At 39.6% G+C, this 19477-nt stretch overlaps 1 protein-coding gene across 2 annotated transcripts; it reads left to right on the top strand.

Annotated features, from left to right (window-relative positions):
* Nucleotides 1-1257: 1257 nt before the first annotated feature.
* xpo1b (exportin 1 (CRM1 homolog, yeast) b) lies at nucleotides 1258-17173 on the top strand. Of its 2 annotated transcripts, XM_058748647.1 has the most exons (25): nucleotides 1258-2945; nucleotides 4600-4731; nucleotides 5046-5147; nucleotides 7495-7567; nucleotides 8462-8523; nucleotides 8612-8656; nucleotides 8832-9013; nucleotides 9130-9178; nucleotides 9427-9546; nucleotides 9882-10010; nucleotides 10103-10261; nucleotides 10359-10556; nucleotides 10651-10789; nucleotides 10870-11051; nucleotides 11134-11290; nucleotides 11539-11702; nucleotides 11822-11956; nucleotides 12060-12243; nucleotides 12690-12796; nucleotides 13606-13800; nucleotides 13978-14146; nucleotides 14241-14375; nucleotides 14500-14659; nucleotides 15203-15299; nucleotides 15657-17173. In XM_058748647.1, the coding sequence occupies exons 2-25, from the start codon at nucleotides 4606-4608 to the stop codon at nucleotides 15801-15803; spliced, it is 3216 nt and encodes a 1071-aa protein (XP_058604630.1). In that variant the 5' UTR covers nucleotides 1258-2945; nucleotides 4600-4605; the 3' UTR covers nucleotides 15804-17173. The 2 variants fall into 2 exon arrangements, with proteins under 2 accessions (XP_058604630.1, XP_058604631.1); XM_058748648.1 differs by lacking the exons at nucleotides 1258-2945; nucleotides 4600-4731; nucleotides 5046-5147 and adding an exon at nucleotides 5887-6193.
* Nucleotides 17174-19477: the final 2304 nt, after the last annotated feature.

Raw genomic sequence — 19477 nt, forward strand, 5'->3', positions numbered from 1 at the left:
ATAGCTTGTAATTCTTTATTATACAATGCACAGTTTAAATAAGCAATCAAATAATTAAATATAATATCCAAGTAAATAAGTTTTATATTTGGTATGCTTGTTGATTTTATAATGAATATATATAATAATGATAATTTTAATTAAAAAAGAATTTATTATTAATAATAAAGGACGTAAATATAGCCTGGTCTTTATGTGACCACTTTACTTACAAAACTATTCACTATTAAATGAAAACAAAAAGTGAAATAAGGCAGAAGTCACAGGTTATGAGTACATAACACACCCTAAACAAGACAACTGTCAAACTTGTTTGAGTGACAGGGAAGAGCAGGTGATGTAATTATAATGTATGTAAATGGCAAGGCAGGACCAGACAGAACGGGCTTAAGCCAGCCAGATCCTGAACAGAGCAGCCCACTTCATTTCACATGTATGTGCCACAATGCACGTGCATGACTTCTCTCCTCAACCCCTCCTACTGCTCACTTCAACAAGATGACCTCTTTCGGTCACCCCCGTGACCCTATTAACTTTCAGACCCTCTGTATGTGTGTTGATTAATGACATACTTTAAATGGAAACATGCAGGGTTTTCACATCAGTGTAAACAAAAATGCGTTCTGTCCTTTCGTATATTTGCATGTTCTGGGACCTGCAATAAACAAAAACAGACGTCCAGAAAAGTTTCAATGGTTTATTGTATTTCTCAAAATAATTCAAAACAGCTGAGACAACAAAGAAAGGAAGCATGGCGAGTTTTCTGTTACACAAAGTGAAGTCATAGCCTGAGGAACATCAGTTCTAAAATAAGAGCACATTTGCTGATTGCTGTTTTACAGCAGTTACTATGCTTAATTTTGGGATTTCAACTCACACAAATTATGATCTGTGCAAAAACGTTTTAACAAAACAAAAACATGGCATACTATGACCATATTATTCAGCTCATACTAGTCAGGTGACAATTTATTAAGGGTTATCTAAAAGATATGAAGACCCACCCACTCTTTGTTTACTATTTACTAATTGTTTTATTATACAACCTGCAGAAAAGTATTAAACAGTTTTTCAAAAAAAAAAAAAAAAAACCTGGAACATCAACATTCTTGGGGTTCAGGGAATTTCGACTGTGATTCTTGGAAAGCAGGTTGACCTGTGTTGTGACACTGACTTTAATCGCAGACAGGTAAACATGACACCTACAATTCATTTACACCACATCTCACTTATCTCAGCTCCAAAGTTTACAGCAGCGGGGGACCTACATGTAATAAAAGATAAAAAGGAGTGAATATGGATCTGATTCATATAACAACAGCTGATTATCAAATTACGCTTGGACCCATTAAATGCAGAAAACTGCAATGCTAGTGTCTGTTCGAGAATAAACCTGCTGCATTTGGATTAAAGGTTCACCTTCATTGGAAGTGAGATCAGTTTGTTGGTTAAGACGGAGCATATCATTTACCAAATTACTAGTCCTAAACTGCTGTAACACTGCTTATTTAGGTAACCATTTTAAAAGGTGTGTAGAATGGGCCACATACTGAACTAAAGGGAAATAATGTATCAGATATTCAACATGTATAAAATGCACACCATGACCTTGTAAAATGTAACAGTTTTATATTAAAAAATGCATAAGCATAAATGACTTCTTGACTGCACGACAATGTATTCTTTTTCTCGCTCTTTGTTCAGTACAGACACTACAGTATAGTTTGCACACACAAAATCCAGTATTTTTCCATCAACTGACGTTTAAGTGGCGTTGCGTCACGTGACATGCAGAGGAGGGGGAGCATGCACGCGTTTGACGTCTCTATGAAGCATCACACGGACACTTTATTATTATGTTTTCGAGTGATTCGTTGTGTTTATAATACATCGCTGCCATATTGGAGTTAACTTCGCGGTAGTTAAGTTTATGGAGACCATCACAAGCCAATTGTATCAGGCTCTGACCCATGCCATGCGTATCATACCCTGACTCTGAACAACCACTCCCCTTCGTGGCTCGTGGAAAATTACCAGCTTACAATCAGCACAAGTACAAGCTCCAACATCCGCCTCACGGACCCGATGCCCTCGATCTCCTTCAGTCCACCGTGAACTTCATTTTTCCGAACCTGTATACAATTACCAAGCGATCACTGTTGTTGAATATCAAAATACGCTTCACGTAAAGCTCACGGAATATATAAACGCGGGTGTTTTTCGGAAGAGCCGCGCAAAATACGTAACGTTAACTCGGAACTTGCATTTCCCTGCCAAAGCAACAAATAAACATAATACACGACCATAGTATTATCGCAAATTACAAGTCCACTCTGCACGCAGTTTGCCTTCTTTTTCTCTAAACGGGCGGAGCGGTCGCGTGGGCGCTCGAAAGAGTTGAGATTGATTGACGTGCGCGTCGTCCAATGGATGGCCGGTAAGGTCGTGCTTAGCAACGCTTCGCCCAATGGCACACCTCCATGGGCGTGACGTTAATCCAAACTTTTCGCGGCGCCATCGGCTGAAAACTAAACCGAGATGGAATCTCCCAGTCTGAACCGGTTTCAACCGGTTACGAGTTTGTTGCTTGTGAGAAGAAGAGGCACAGGCTCAGTCTCTAATACCGCCCTGGTGCAAAATATACTTCAGTACAGAGCACATTACTTAATTAAGGTTAACTTTGTTTCGTAAAATGAACCGGACTGAGAAAATACAGAACTCGCCGTGATTGTTGGTGCGGAATTCACATCCTAGTGGTCCTTATATCAAGCAACTAGCTCGTGTAGTCTTCACAGAGGAATAGTGTGGCTGGCCAGTCAGCGGCTCATCCTAAAGCCAGAAAGCGTGTACAAACCAGGCACCAACGATACTGGATCAAATAAACATAATTTTAGCAACTCTGGCAGACAAGCCCACCTTCTTTCTCTCAAAGGCTTGGACTTTAGGTAGGTAAATATGGGATGAAAACTTGCAGCTAGAGTGCTTGGGTTGGTTTGTGCTCTGTGGAGAATGATGATGCTGTGAGATTGTGTAGAAATGCCTAGAAATTGCACGTATGGGGGTTAAGGTCGAGAGAAAGTGAAATGGCTTTGCTGCTGAGGGTTTATGAGGGATGTTGCGGGTGTGTTGCGTGATGGCTCGTGTTCAGCACTGGTGTCACGCTGGACTGAATAATGTATCTGGGTTTTGTCCGTTTTAACAATCGTTATATCTCACGTAAAGTCAGAACAATAACAAATACATCACGAGATACTAATAGCTAACCGTCAGCGCGGTCCCAGCGTATGTTCTTTCAGCGAGCAAAATTCAATTGTAAAATGCATTCAGGACAATTGTAGAGCTGTAGTATTCATTTGAAGAGTTAACGGCATATAAAAATACACGCGGTCTATTTCTTACCTGGTTTACTGCTAGTAAAGCCTGCAGAGCTTTCAGGTGTAGGGCGCAGAGCATACTGTTGGTGGGAGGGGTTGCTCCGGAGTCAGGGAGGGAGATCCTTGCAAAGTCACCCCCGTAGAAGTCATCTGAGACGGGTGTAGACCGTCAGAAACATCGGTGTTTGTTATGGACGAGGTGCTCGCGGGACGGTTTTTAACGTCAGTTGTGCACTAAAGCATTTGCCTTGCTGTCCATTTAAGCGCATTAGTATGATAGCATGCATGCGTAATTGTTGCCACTGTATGTAAAGCGATACATTATTAGTCATTTTTTAACGCATAAACGTGGTTAAACAACCCACAGCGATCGCATCAGTTGTAGCGCTCCTCAGCGTGGATCTTAGTCCAACCCAGTTGTGTTTTGAAGACGTGTGCATGAAATCAGCTGATAAGTAGCTCTGTGTTAGGATACAGATCCTATTGTGGCCATTGCTTACTGAATGAAACAAGGTGAGGTGTAGAAAAGGCGGGTAAATCAACAGGTTGCGCAGTACCGAGGACTATGGCACCATCGCTTTATTTAGGCCTGAGAGACTCGTGGTCTCACAAAGCTTGACTGTGTCGTGTCCAAGTAAATTCTTGAAATGTCCTCCAATGCCAAACTTTTTTCTGGGTTCTTGGCCGTAATGCTTACCTCGTTACGCAATAGTTTGGCTCCGGGGTGCAAATTGAATTAGCGTGAGCATTGGCCTTTCAAGTGTCCTTCAAACTGAATGTAAACATTGTCGAAGTCTCGTGGTCTTATAAAAACTCAATACGAGTAGAAAAAGACAGTTTGTGGGTCGGAGAGCTCGGTACATCTCCTGTGTTATATGTAAACAGAATGACGTCAGCGAAAGGGCTGCCTAGCACGTGGTCTCATTCAGAGAATAATGGCTCATGTGATCACGAGCCCAGTGAGTGGCCCTTGTTTCTCGGACATATTAGGATATTCATTCTGCAAGCATGTTACCTTTATCGAGCCACCCACCTATCCCATTGTTATTGAGGATTAAACCCTTTAGCAGGCATTGGTGTGCTGGCAGGCCAGGTCATATAAGGCTTTTTGGATGGTCCTGGGTCGAGGGAGGGGGGTAATGGTCAGCTGTTTGGATTTGTGAACCCAAATGTTCATTTCACTCGACTTTGCCCCTGCTGGATGTTTCCTCCCTGTCCCCCACAGAGCTCTATGCCAGCAATTATGACAATGTTAGCCGACCACGCAGCCAGACAGCTGCTGGACTTTAACCAGAAACTGGATATCAACCTGCTGGATAATGTGGTCAACTGTCTGTACCATGGGGTTGGGCCACAGGTGAGTAAGATTTTCTCACAAACAGGTGAAGTACAGTACCAAAAAAAATCAGCAAGGGCCAGTTACACTGATCAAAAGCAACAATAAGACATTTGCAATATTACAAAGATTTCTGTTCTTTTGAACTTCAATAAAGAATCCTGAAAAGAAATATCACTGTTTCTACAAAAATATTAAGCAACAGAACACACACATACATATGTATATGTGTGTGTGTTTATGCACTAGTGTATGCATTAACATCATTAATATTTAGCCACTCTTTTGTTGTTGTTGATATAGTGTAAGTTACGACAATTGTTTCTCTGTTTTAGCAAAGAATGGCCCAGGAGGTGCTGACTCATTTGAAGGAGCACCCAGACGCTTGGACACGTGTTGACACTATTCTGGAGTTCTCTCAGAATATGAACACCAAAGTAAGCTGAGTCCCATCTTACTCAGGTGGAGGGTCATGGTTTCTATACTTTGAGGAAGATCTGATCTCTTATCACACATTATACAGGAACACAATTTTGTTTTCTTTCCCTTCAAACCAGCAATACCCATTTCTTAAGTGTATTGGGGTTGCTTAGCATCCTGCCAAAAACAGATTCCTCTGTACACATGTGAGATCACATTTTCCTACACCTCTCTTCACATCCTTGTCCTGGTCAAGCAAAGTCATAGTTAAAATTGGTGTGTGAGGATCCTCGGTTGACAGTGAAATACCTCAGTACCTCCATCTGCACAGCAGCCAGAGGTGTGTTAATGACTGACCGTTTCGGGTCAAGATGTATAAAACACCTGATCCATGTGATTCAAGTTCCATGGATTTTTTTTTTTTCATTTTTTAATTCATAGTGTAGAATTTCTAGTACACTGAAACAGAATTTCTGCATTGGTAAACTACACACTCCTAGAGTTCATATCAACATAGCATATTTGTTCACTTTGTAGTGTGTAGCCTGAATGTAAATCGTTTAGTAGTTTGTGAACAGTGTAGTATTTGGGATGAATTGTCTTCCTCAGTGTGTTAATAGACTTCCTCAAAGTACTGCTGACCCAGTTTGCCGTCTGCTTGCCTTTTAAGATTGCTCTTAACACTCTGGTCATTACTAATGTTTGAGTTGGTTTATCAACAGTATCTGTAATTTCAAAATGATAATGGCCCAAAAGTGAGGGCTCTAGAAGAACAGACAGGAAAATATACAGAGCAGGTAAATTCTTTGAATTTGTCTAAATTCATCAAGCAACATACAGAAAGATCGCATTAAAGTGCTGTTGAACATTTGGCTTTTTGCTTAATTTATTTACAGCCTTTTTTGTAGGTGAAAAAGCAAACAAAAGACAATTAATTGAAGTTGTTCATATTTGATATTAATCACAATGTTCCATTATGTTGATTGCTTGTAATAGGACGAAAAGGGGTGTGTCTTCCTGTGCACCTTGACACAGCTAGGCTTTGGCGGCAGGCCTCCACAAGGTCTACCTTTTCATTCCCTTACTCTCAATTCTGCTGTGCCTCCATTCACACTGCACATGCCTCATATGGAGCTCAGAGACGGCAGGGAGATAGGCAGGCAGTTTACCCCCTTTTTTAATCTAAGTTATGGATAGTAACAGTAATTTCCACTGTAGGGATCATCAGTGTCTCTGTGCTGTGTGCTGGTTCCCCTTTTTTACCCCAAGCATTTCTCCTCTACCCTAGTCTACCCTATTTTCTTGTCTCGATCGTACACCAAGAAATATTGCAACATCACGTGAGCAATTTGATGCTTGATGCTTTGTGTAATGTTGCAGTGTTTTTCGGTCTTGCCTTCATTTATTTATTTATTTATTTTAATTTATTGATCTATGAAAAATTAAAGGTGAATGTATCCTGGTGATTTTTTTACAGGGTTAAATGTCTGTATGCAAGTAACCTACTTCTCCAGGCCTCACCTTTAATATCCTCACTTAGTATGTGACCTGTATTCCCTGTTTTGCTTTAACACATTAACATTTTTTCTCTTTTCTCATTAATCCCTACAGTTGAAATGCTGTTAATCCAAATAACACTAGTGATCATAACAAGAACACTAATTCACCATGAATACCCTTTTAAGAGCAGTATATAAAACATCTTAAGGCAGTCTATAGACCCAATCCTGTGGCTCGTCTTGCTGTTCCTGAGACCCACACCAGTTACCAATGAAAACAGTAGTGTCGCATAAAGACAGAAAGGGGTGTGTTCTTTATTTGACCAACGGGAAACATATCACTGATGATTAAAGCCTTGTGAGTGGCTATTGACTCTTAAAAGAATCCTTCGCTTCTTTTTGTTTTGGGACACAGTTGTTGCGTTGCTCTCCCAAGCTGCTTGCTTTGTTGTGGCCGGGCACAGAATCAAACCATTAGCTGTTTGCCATTAACGTCTTCTTTCCTGTCTTTCACATTCTGGTGTGACATGGCCAGAAACAGCAAAACCTCTACAGATTCCCATACAAACATTTTATAGTTTTGATGGGGGATTATGGAATTTTTTTTTTTTTTGTTTGTTTGTTTTTTTTGGTTCTCTTTTTGAGTATAATAAAATTCTTACTGAAGTCAAATCTGCATGATGTTTTTTTTTTTTTTTTTCAATCTAAATTAATTTGGAATAAACCAAAGAGTGTGTGAAAATATATTAGGCAGTCAAAGTTAAGAGCAATTTTTTTGTTTTCCTTGTGTAATGGTACAGCTCTGGCAAATTGGCTGGTTAATGTTTGGATCATTAACTCTTGATTTGTTCTCTTGGCATTACAGTACTATGCTCTGCAGATTCTGGAAACAGTTATTAAAACAAGATGGAAGATTCTGCCCAGAAACCAGTGTGAAGGTAAGACTGACTCACAAGAATTCCCCTCACCACAAGAAATTCATAGCTCAGTCTAAATCAATTCTTAAGTCATAAGCAGCTCAAAGGCTGGATTTGGACAAGCGGTGAAGGGATCATTGAAATGTAGAAGTAAACGGTTCACTCTGCGACAGACTTGACTCTACAAGATGTTTCTAGCGGGCCAACACATTCATTAGAATCAAGTGTGTGATTGCCAAGTTGAGCTGAATTCCCCTTTTAAAAATGCATGGTGGGTCGTCTGCTCAGCTTAGTGTTCATCTGTTTCCGAAAAAAACAGAATCTGCTCTTTGGAAGATCACATGAAATGAAAAACATGATGTAAGATTTTTTAAATTGCTAATGAATCATCACTTTGATACTTTCTTCACCATACAGCTTAACCAATATTGATGTCTCAACAACATCCAAAACACATCTCTGTATGAGCTGTCAGTCTGCACCCAGCCAAATGAATAAATAGAATATTACACAAAGAGTTTGGTTAGTTTGACTTATGATTCAGACACTGAAAGGGAAAGAAAATAATATAAATACTGTGGTGTAACATTCATTTCTTAACTTAATTTTGGTTTATCTGGATCAAATATTTCTTATTAAAATTATTGTTAAATTAATCAGTATTTGATATTCAGTCAACAGACGTAACATTGCATCGTTCACTTTAAAACATTTCACATTTAAATTTCAAGTAGTGTTCTTGTTCCTTCAAATGTGAAAAAGGCAGAAAATCTTTAATATACTGATGCAGATCTGCAGATGAACAGATAACAAGTCCTCTGAGACGAGCTTCTTTCATCCAGATGGAGAGCTCATGGGGTTTTATGCTGCCTTACTGTATGCACTGACGCTCTTCACTGCTCTGCTTTATTTCAGGCATTAAAAAGTATGTTGTGGGCCTCATTATCAAGACATCATCAGATGCAGCCAATGTTGAGGTCAGCGAACTTCCACTTATTTTGTTTACCGTCTTCCTGTGGTTTCTGTCCGGCTGTCTGTTTTATACTATGCTCTGCCTCTTTTCAGAAAGAGAAAGTGTACATTGGAAAACTCAACATGATATTAGTCCAGGTGAGGTTTGTTTGACTGCTTTTCCTTAGTACATTAGGGATTCATAACCACAGGTTTATGAACAGCAGTAAATGTCATATAACAATGATGTGTGTGTATATTTGATGACTGCAATGAAAATGTCTGTTACCTTTCTTCCAGTTTGTGTAATGTTACTTGATGTTTTTGTGTTCAGATCCTGAAGCAGGAGTGGCCAAAACACTGGCCCACATTTATCAGCGATATTGTTGGAGCGAGCCGCACCAGTGAGAGCCTTTGCCAGAACAATATGATCATTCTCAAGCTCCTCAGTGAGGAGGTGTTTGACTTCTCTAGTGGCCAGATGACACAAGTGAAAGCCAAACACCTGAAGGACAGGTACGACGGCATTAAAAAAGAATGGCTGTCGTATTTTATGGGTGAGAATGAGGCCATATTCACATTACTTGTTCTTGTTAATTAATCCATATTGTTTTGTGATCTGGTTTCTGCAGCATGTGCAATGAGTTCTCCCAGATATTCCAGTTGTGCCAGTTTGTGATGGTAAGCGTTGTTTTCATATTGTTTCTCGCATACGTTAACAATGATGTGTAACAAATGTTCCCATTTGCTAAGGTATACAGACTTTCTTCATCATAAGCACACATACTCACTCAATACATATTTTGGCTGTTCTAGTTTGTGATTGAATGATTAACTTTAAATGCTGATTTGTATACACAACAAACCATATGCTAATGACTAAGTTTTAGTGGCCTAAAGCTTTTTTCTTCTTTCCATACAATTCTCAGGAAAATTCCCAGAATGCCCCACTTGTGCATGCTACATTAGAAACTCTGCTGAGGTTTCTCAACTGGATTCCCTTGGGCTATATCTTTGAAACTAAACTCATCAGTACTCTGGTATACAAGGTAACATACCTGGAGATCGTCTTACACTTACAGACTTTGTGAAAAACTAGGAATATAGTAGAATGCTTTTGCTGTTGTTTGATAGATAATTCGATTTTTACCCCGTATTAACCAACACTGAATTATACTTAAGACTGTAGCATGCATCACTTAACCAATCAGAATCAAGCATTCCAGATAATAGTGTAGTAAATGGATTTGCAACATGTATTTTTGTTTTACAATTAAATAGTATAATTACATAGTCATGCAATAATAACTGCAAAGATTATATTTCACACTTACAAAGCAGTGGTTAATTGTTGGCCCCTCTACTCTTTTGGGTTGATCTGTAGTTTTTAAATGTCCCGATGTTTCGCAACGTGACGCTGAAGTGCTTGACTGAGATAGCAGGAGTCAGTGTCAGCCAGTACGAGGAGCAGTTTGTCAGTCTCTTCACTCTGACCATGATGCAGCTCAAACAGGTAACCTCCTCTATAGTGCAAATCAAAGTAAGTTCCCATATACCAGTTGCTTTTGGGCCAGTCTGATGGTCTTTCTTATTTGTTTGTTGAAGATGCTTCCTTTGAACACCAACATTCGATTGGCGTATGCAAATGGTAAGGATGATGAGCAAAACTTCATTCAGAACCTCAGCCTGTTCCTCTGCACCTTCCTCAAAGAGCACGGACAGCTGATAGAAAAGAGACTGAACCTCAGAGAGACACTTATGGAGGTACACACACTCATGGACTGAACTTCACATAGTTATGGAGAATCAGCTTTAGTCACTGATGCCATTGTGTTAAGGCCCTGTTTGTTTCTCTGTTTAGGCTTTACATTACATGTTGCTGGTGTCAGAAGTGGAGGAGACGGAGATCTTTAAGATCTGTTTGGAGTACTGGAACCACCTGGCAGCTGAGCTTTACAGAGAGAGTCCTTTCTCAACATCCACCTCTCCTCTCCTCTCAGGGAGCCAACACTTCGATGTACCACCCCGCAGACAACTCTACCTGCCTGTGCTGTCTAAGGTTGGCTCACAAACAGAAGGTTCAAGAAGAAATTTCACATAAGATGGCAATTTTAGACAGAAACTATACCGATGTTTGTGTTATTGTCCTGCAGGTGCGTTTGTTGATGGTGAGCCGCATGGCCAAGCCAGAGGAAGTGCTGGTGGTGGAAAACGATCAGGGCGAGGTGGTTCGAGAGTTCATGAAGGATACAGACTCCATTAACCTCTACAAGAACATGAGGGAGACGCTTGGTGAGAGCTCTGCTCCCTTATGTTATAAATGCAGAGGTTTTGGCCTCTAAACTGTGTTTATCATATTTCTCTCTCTGCAGTCTATCTTACCCATCTGGACTATGCCGATACAGAGCGTATTATGACAGAAAAGCTTCATAATCAGGTGAACGGTACTGAGTGGTCCTGGAAGAACCTGAACACGTTGTGCTGGGCCATTGGTTCCATCAGTGGAGCCATGCACGAAGAGGATGAGAAACGGTTCCTCGTCACTGTCATTAAGGTGCAGAAATCCTACAATGCAAAGATCCAAAGTCTTATCATGTAAAATTAGAACTACAATAATGTGCCCATGTGATCTACAGGACTTGCTGGGTCTATGTGAGCAGAAGAGAGGCAAGGATAACAAGGCCATCATTGCCTCCAACATCATGTACATAGTGGGCCAATATCCACGGTTCCTACGTGCGCACTGGAAATTCCTGAAGACTGTCGTCAACAAATTGTTTGAGTTCATGCATGGTGAGTCACAAAGTCTTTGAGCCTTAGAATAGAATGATGGATTTGCATCTGTATACAGCTGTGATATCTTTGGATTGATCTTTAAATAGAAGCAGATTTGATGTCACATTTGATTACACACACACAGCCGTGCTGCATTTTAGTAATTTATGGAGCAGCTCTGTTATATATATTTGAGCTTCTAATTTTAGCTGGATTATGAGGAAATCAAGTTCTCCTAGTAACATTTTACTATTCTTTCTTCTTAGAAACCCATGATGGAGTGCAGGACATGGCATGTGACACGTTCATTAAGATTGCTCAGAAGTGCAGGAGGCATTTTGTGCAGGTACAGGTGGGAGAAGTGATGCCCTTCATTGATGAGATCCTCAACAACATCAACACCATCATCTGTGACCTCCAGCCCCAGCAGGTACCAAATAACCCCATCCATCTCAGTTAGCCTGCTCCGTGTGTCGTTGTGACACATTTTGCTTTAGAAATATTCAACTTTTGAGGAGATGTTGCAGTGTGACCATTTGCTGTTCTCAGGTGCATACATTTTACGAAGCTGTCGGCTATATGATTGGAGCGCAGACCGACCAGGCTGTACAGGAACACCTGATAGAGAAGTACATGTTGTTGCCTAACCAGGTGTGGGACAGCATCATTCAGCAGGCCACCAAGGTGTGATATTTATTTATCCATTTGTTTGTTTTATTTTTCCCAAACAACAAATTTTGCTCATTTTTAAGACTGTCCTTAAATGGATGCTATTATCCTGCTGTAGAATGTGGACATCCTGAAGGACCCGGAGACAGTGAAGCAGTTGGGCAGCATCCTGAAGACCAATGTCAGAGCATGTAAAGCTGTGGGACACCCTTTTGTTATTCAGCTGGGGCGGATCTATCTGGACATGCTAAATGTATACAAGTGCCTTAGTGAAAACATCTCTGCTGCCATCCAAACTAATGGTGCGTGTTTTCAGAGTTTATCATCACTGATGGGCATGTGTTTTAGACAAATAGTGAGTTTAATTCCAGAATTACCTTATGCGTGTGTGTGTTTGCATCTCTGTTGCTTATCTCAGAGTGACAGATCCACATTAAACTGAAGTCAGTTTGATTACACAAACTCACTCAGCTGGAAGACAAAAGGCTGCCGCAGAGCTTAGCGCCATGTGCGTGTATGAACAGCAGTCCATTACAGGGCTGTCTGGGCAGCTATATATAGCACTGCAGCTAGAACAGAATGAGTGAAGTTTAACTAAATAGTTGCCCAAAGAAAATTCTTACTAATGAGAAAGTCTGACTTTCTCTGAACTTGTATTGCGTAAACATATATAATTGACTGCACTCAAGAACCACAAGTGCTTTGTTTACGTCTGTTTATTTGATTTGTGGTTGTCTGTTCTATATAGGTGAGATGGTGACAAAGCAGCCTTTAATCAGGAGCATGCGCACAGTGAAGAGAGAGACTCTAAAGCTGATATCAGGCTGGGTCAGCCGCTCCAATGACCCACAGATGGTGAGACACAAATCACAGATTTATTAAAACAAAGGGTCTGTACTGAAAGTAAAAAAGAAAATCAAGCTGTTAAATGTGTAGTTGACACACAATATTTTTGAGAAGCTGACATGTCTAGCAGTATTGCATTCTCATAAATGTTTTAATCTTTTTTTATATATATATATATATATATATATATATATATATATATATATATATATATATATATATATATATATATATATATATATATATATATATATATATATATATAAATAAAAATAAAATGTCAAAGTAGGAATGTAACCAGCAGCATGAAGTAACCTTAATATTCTAACAGCATTTTGTAATTATTATACATTTTGAAATGTATTTTAAATTATTAAAAATATAAAACTTGTGCATACAGCATATTTTTACTTTTAAATCTTTGTCACAGCACATTTAAAGTTAATTAGTGATGGCAAGAAAAATTGTTTAGAAATTGCAACAGGATCCAAATGATGCTCTTTTACATTTCTTATACATTCATCTAATTTTAAAAACAAAATCTCAATTTTGAGACGTTATGCAACAACTACCCACAAGCAGCTCATTACATCTCATCTGGGAAGCAAGTGCAGCTCGAAGCTTTCAGGTCTCATGTCTTTGTGTTGGTTAGATCCAGTATTTGTGTCTCCGAGTCTGTGCAGATAATTCTGTTATACCTGCTTCAGGTCTGTCAGTCTGGACCTGTTCAGATTAGTGCTGTCCTCACACAACACACACTTATCCGCTCATCCTTTAAGCCTGTCTGCGCATGTGTGCGTTTTTTGTCCGTACTCCAGGTGGGGGAGAATTTTGTTCCTCCGCTGTTGGATGCTGTGCTCATTGATTACCAGCGCAATGTCCCAGCAGCAAGAGAACCTGAAGTGCTTAGTACCATGGCAACAATCGTAAACAAACTGGGTGGACACATTACTGGAGAGATCCCACAGATATTTGACGCAGTGTTTGAGTGCACATTAAACATGATCAACAAAGTAAGCTGCCCTTATTCATCTCTCAACATTCTGTGATAAATATTTAATATTTCATTGTCATTTATTATTAAAACCAGATTCTGTTTGTTCATTCTATACAAGAGTCTTTTGAAATGTTTTTTTTATTTTATTTGGAAGTGCGTAATATTCTTTGTTTGTACATGGGTTTATTTTTAGGATTTTGAAGAGTACCCAGAACACCGGACACATTTCTTCTACCTGCTGCAGGCGGTGAACTCTCACTGTTTCCCAGCATTCCTGGCCATCCCACCTGCCCAGTTTAAGCTTGTACTTGACTCTATTATATGGGCTTTTAAACACACTATGAGAAATGTGGCAGACACCGGTGAGAACACAAATGCATTTATTGAAGCAATGTTTACCCTAATCATTTATCATAACATGCATACAACAACTGTACCATGAAAAATGTCATACAGGCCTTCAGATTCTCTACACACTGCTGCAGAACGTGGCCCAGGAGGAAGCGGCAGCTCAGAGCTTCTATCAGACATATTTCTGTGACGTCCTACAACACATCTTCTCTGTCGTCACAGATACATCACATACAGCCGGTCAGTTCTGGCCACTTGCTTCTCTCTCTCTTGCTCTTTAAAGACTCTTATCTTTATGCAATATGATTAAATCTATAAATGTATCTTTTCCTGTTTGTTCAACCTCTGCATATTTGTTTTGCAGGTTTGACCATGCATGCTTCTATTCTGGCGTACATGTTTAACCTTGTCGAGGAAGGAAAAATCAGTACAGCTCTAAACCCCTCAAACCCAGTCAACAACCAAGTGTTTATTCAGGAGTATGTGGCCAACTTGCTCAAATCAGCTTTTCCACACTTACAAGAGTGAGTATCCCACAGTGCATCTAAGCTTGTGCACTTCAGAGTGCACTGTCCAGTCTTTGAGCTTTGGAGATACATGAATTTTTGGTAGCGCTTTATTTGAACTTGTCCTTGTTACACGTAATGTAATTACTATTATAATAACAATAAATTATGCATAATTACATGCAAGGAACCCTAAATTGAACCCTAATCCTAACCAAATAGTAAATGCATGTAGTTAATTAATATTATAAGGACACCTTAAAATAAAGTGTAAGCAATTTTTTTTGTATTTATTTTAAGAACACACGTCAAGAACCTGTGTCTCAAGTGCCTGTAAATAAACCAATTGCAGTTTTTGTGATTATTGCATTTGGTTGAGTATTGCACAACATATCTCTTAGGTATAAGCTTGTTGTCTCTCAGTAGACCTCTTGCTCTCAGATTAATTAAAAAGATTTTTGTTCCACAGCGGCAGTCTTTTTGAAATAGTTAGGACTTTTTATGTCTGGTTTTATTAGTATTTCCTGTCTGACTGTATGTTTGTTCTCTTTCTCTTTGTAGTGCCCAGGTCAAAGTATTTGTGACTGGTCTGTTCAGTTTAAACCAAGACATCCCAGCATTCAAGGAACACTTGAGGGATTTCCTTGTACAGATCAAGGTGAGCTGCAAGGACACAGAGAGCCATAGTAACAGTCGATAGCATAATAACGGTTAATAAATCTTATCTTTGCCACATGCAAATATTTTGATATCAGTAGTAATGGTGTTTATGCAGCTGAGCGTGTGTGGTAGAGGAAATGGAGATGGTGTGAGAGAGAGAGTGCTGTCCCTTTGACCTTTAAGGGATCGTGAAGCATGGTGTAACTGTATGGGTCATCTGGAGTGCACGGGGACAGAAGGTGTGTGTGAGATGGAGAGAGAGCGATTATAGCAGAGATGACAGCGTTCTGGCAGAGTGGTCCGTGCAAGCAGAATGCACGAATGCTTACCCGCTTGTTTCTCTGTGTACCTGTAGGAATTTGCGGGTGAGGACACCTCGGATCTGTTCCTGGAGGAGAGGGAGGCGTCGCTGCGTCAGGCCCAGGAGGAGAAACACAAGCTGCAGATGTCTGTGCCTGGCATCCTCAACCCTCACGAAATACCCGAGGAGATGTGCGACTGAGTTTGCACGCAAACGCACAGCACACACACTGCGCTGACTCCTGAACAAACTAAACACACGACTAAAGCGGTGTTGTGGCTGCTCTTCTGTGGGCCGTCTGTGTGTTTTCTCGTAAGTGTGTGTGTGTGTGTGAGTACTTTAGGCTCTTCCTGCAAGGAGGCAATTTCCGCACTTGGCTGTCTCTTGACCAAAACAATGCCAATATGTAAAAGATACTGTCACCCAGTGGCCCTATTTACATAGTACGCGTTTCATACACTTTTACGTATTACCTTTCCATTGTTAACTGCTTCCGTTTGGTCACTGTAATCCGAACGTGCATGAAGTGTCACATCTGTACAATTAACTCGCTTGTACTCGCTTTTTTTTTCCCGTTTCCCCTCTTCCCTTCTATTTCCTCCTCTCCTTCCACACATCATGTATTTGTTCATGTATATTATATATAAAGACCAGAGTGCAGTTTGTTGTGTTTGCAGAGAGCTGTATGTGTTCTGGCAGTGGGTAGATGGTACCTAGTGTCAGAGTGTGGGCCAATGAGTGACGCACCTGGTCCAGCCAATGAGAATGTCAACGAATGTCTGTGATTGGTGAGATAGCAGAGGTGCTGTGTGCTCATTGGCCTGTGATTCGTGTTTGTTGGGTGAGTGGTTCGGGACTAAAGTAGCTCTCAGCAGAATGTGAAGCGGATCGCTGAGTTGAATGGTCTGATCGATGCTGCTGTGGTTGTGAGTGGCGTTTCGAAACGACGCTCCGTTTGCTTTTTCTACACAGGAGTGTTCAGCAGCCCCTCTACATGTTCATATCAGCATCACTGTACAGCATCTTTACTACCATGGGAACACGCGGATGTTTCGTCCTGTTTTGTTGTGGGTGTGTGAGCGTGCGCGTGTGTTGTCGCTAAGCCGACATCAGGTTTTTTGTTTTCCTCAATGAGGACGGTTGCTCCTTTTGTGAGCTTTCATTAAATTGAAGTTTAAAAAAAGTGGTTGAAATATTTATGGGTTCTTGTAGGCTACACCTTTATAACTGCTCATGTTAACTCACTCAAAGACTGCTTTGGAGTTTTTTGAATTGTACTAATTTACATTGTTTACCATGCTGTAGTGCTGCAGGACACTACTTAGAGCAAAATAAATCTCAGTTTACATTTAATTTTGTATTTTTTGCATTTTTCATTTTTATCTTAAAGTACTGTCCAAATAAATGCAAGGATTTGTTTAGGAGAAAACAACATAAATGCCAACATTCTCATTAGGAAGAAGAATGTACCAATCCAAATACTGATTATCAATGGTGAATTTCCCCCTTTAATATGTGTTGCATTTGTTGTGAAACTTTTTGAACTGATTAAAGTTGGAAGAATTTTATAATTTTGTCTGATTTCTCTTGGGTTTTTCTCTTTCTTTTGTGTAAATTCGTAATTAGAGACTAGAAGTACAGGGATAGTTCACCCAAAAATGAAAATTGTCATTTAGTGAAAGTGAAGTGACATGTGGCCAAGTATGGTGACCCATAATCGGAATTTGTGCTCTGCATTTAACCCAGCCAAAGTGAACACACACCCGGAATAGTGGGCAGCCATTTATGCTGCGGCAGAGTCCGACTCCCTAACCATCAGGCCACGACTTCCCTTACTCACCCTCACGTTTACTTTCTTCTGCAGAACACACAAAAATATATTTTGTCTATACAATTAAAGTCAGTTGGGGTCTTGTTTGGACTCTGGCACTTTACATAATATCTACTGGTGTTATTTTATTTTTTTAATATGGTATTATATATTAATATTTTAAATTAACTTTTATTCATTTGAATTGTATTAATTTTGTCCTCCTGTCATTTTATTTCTATTTCTATATAGATTTCACAAGCATTTTTCAATTATTTCAGTAAATAACAACACAGTTCCACAAAATAAAAGTCATACGTGTTTGGAATGACATGAGGCTGAGTAAATGATGACAGTTGAATTTTAAAGTTTGAGTGAACTATCCCTTTAAGTCCAGCACCACCTTAGGTTGGTAAAGAGGATGTTGTATACCACACCAGCTCAAAAACAAGCAGCTGGAATCACGAAGCAGCTGATCTTCACGAATTCTACCCTCCACCTGCTTGATCTTAGCAGCTGAGATCCATTTCCGCACTAATGCTCCTCCAAGGCCTTGGTTAAAGCGAAACCCGTCATCCACTGAGCTCTAACAGTATCCTGCTGTCTGAATAGATCTTGAGAGCGACGTGACTGGCACGGAAGAGTAGTGTTGAGTTTCTCCTCCGGTGCATTTTCCTTGAATAGTTCTACTCTAATATGCACATCCCAAGAAACGCATCTCTTTTTGTGTTCTCACGAGTGCTCCGTATGCAGATGCAGGCCTCATTTGACATGTTGTGACAGTCATTTGAATGCATCGCTGCTGTTTGTGTTTGCCAGTGCCACATCCAGCACAGCTCTGGAGATCTGATTCAACAAAGTCTCTGGAATGCCCAGGGAATGTGTTTGAGTCTAGAACTTTTCAGAAAACACCCAAATGACATTCTGAAGCCCCCCGGACTCCACTGAAGTTCTAGAACTCAGAAAATTCTAAAACTTTGGGTTTGAAGTTTTAAACTGGCCCTGTGTTGTAATTGGTAATAATCTATTTCCTGTGAGCTTGTGTGACACGTTAGGTGCCTGCAGTAAAATTCACTCCTGTGGAAAGATGAGCTATCTCTCCCCCTGACCCACTTTACAACTGGAATCCCGTCCGGTGGGTTCCAGTGGAACCTCTTCCAGAAATGCTGTTCAAGGGTCAATCCAGTCCACCCCTATTCATTTAAACAGGTATTTAACAATTTACTTCTGAAAGTATACATTTTAGAATTTAAAATATGTGGAGTATTTTTGTATATACTGTCTAAATTTTGATGTCCATTAAAAATACAAAAGAAAAAGCATAATATTAATAACATCTGCAGCACTATATTAATCGAGTGAAATTTTATTTAGTAGTCCAGAAAAAGGGGCATGTTTTACATAATGTAATTTACATGAATGTTATATAATCATACAAACAGAAAGAGATAAATGAGTCTTCTTTCGCAATGTGGGTCACAACCTGTACTGTCTGGTGTTCATAGTGTTGTAAAGCCTATACTGCCATCTATAGATGTGATTTGCACTATTAAGTGCAGGAGTTGCATGTTTTCAACCTTTTTGATTCCAAGGCCCAAGGCGCCATTGTCTAGTAACAACACATTAATTGCATTTCAGAATTCCTGAAGTTTTACGAGTCGAATGTACTTTAGGGTTCCCATTCTTTTTAACCAATGAATTTACATTTTTCCAGTCATGTGTGATTTAATGAGTAATGAATTAAGGTTTAAGGATAAGGACTTTTTATTTTTTTAACTTGCAAATTCTACCCGATAAAATATTTTTTGAGCTTGGAATAATTAGAAAAATGTATATTCATTATAAAAATTGCGTAAAAATTTACATTAATTCTCCTATTTTCTCTATTTTAGTAGCAAAATTATTTTTAGTAATTATAGTTTATTTTAATTCTTGTTTTGTCTAATTTTAAATGATATTAAGAACCACTTAATAAAGGATAGGAATTTTAAAAGTAGAGGTAAATTGGATTATATTTATCTCCAACAATAATAATTATTATACCCAGGGGTGCCGCTATGGTTTC

Source organism: Onychostoma macrolepis, chromosome 17 (assembly GCF_012432095.1).
Source record: "Onychostoma macrolepis isolate SWU-2019 chromosome 17, ASM1243209v1, whole genome shotgun sequence".
NCBI lineage: Eukaryota > Metazoa > Chordata > Actinopteri > Cypriniformes > Cyprinidae > Onychostoma > Onychostoma macrolepis.

Coding starts and splice junctions, on each gene's coding strand:
- xpo1b (XM_058748647.1), top strand. CDS start 4,606: ATGCCAGCAATTATGACAATGTTAGCCGACCACGCAGCCAGACAGCTG. Junction 9,547..9,881: donor TCAGTACTCTGGTATACAAG/GTAACATACCTG, acceptor GTTGATCTGTAG/TTTTTAAATGTCCCGATGTT. Junction 14,376..14,499: donor AGATACATCACATACAGCCG/GTCAGTTCTGGC, acceptor TTTGTTTTGCAG/GTTTGACCATGCATGCTTCT.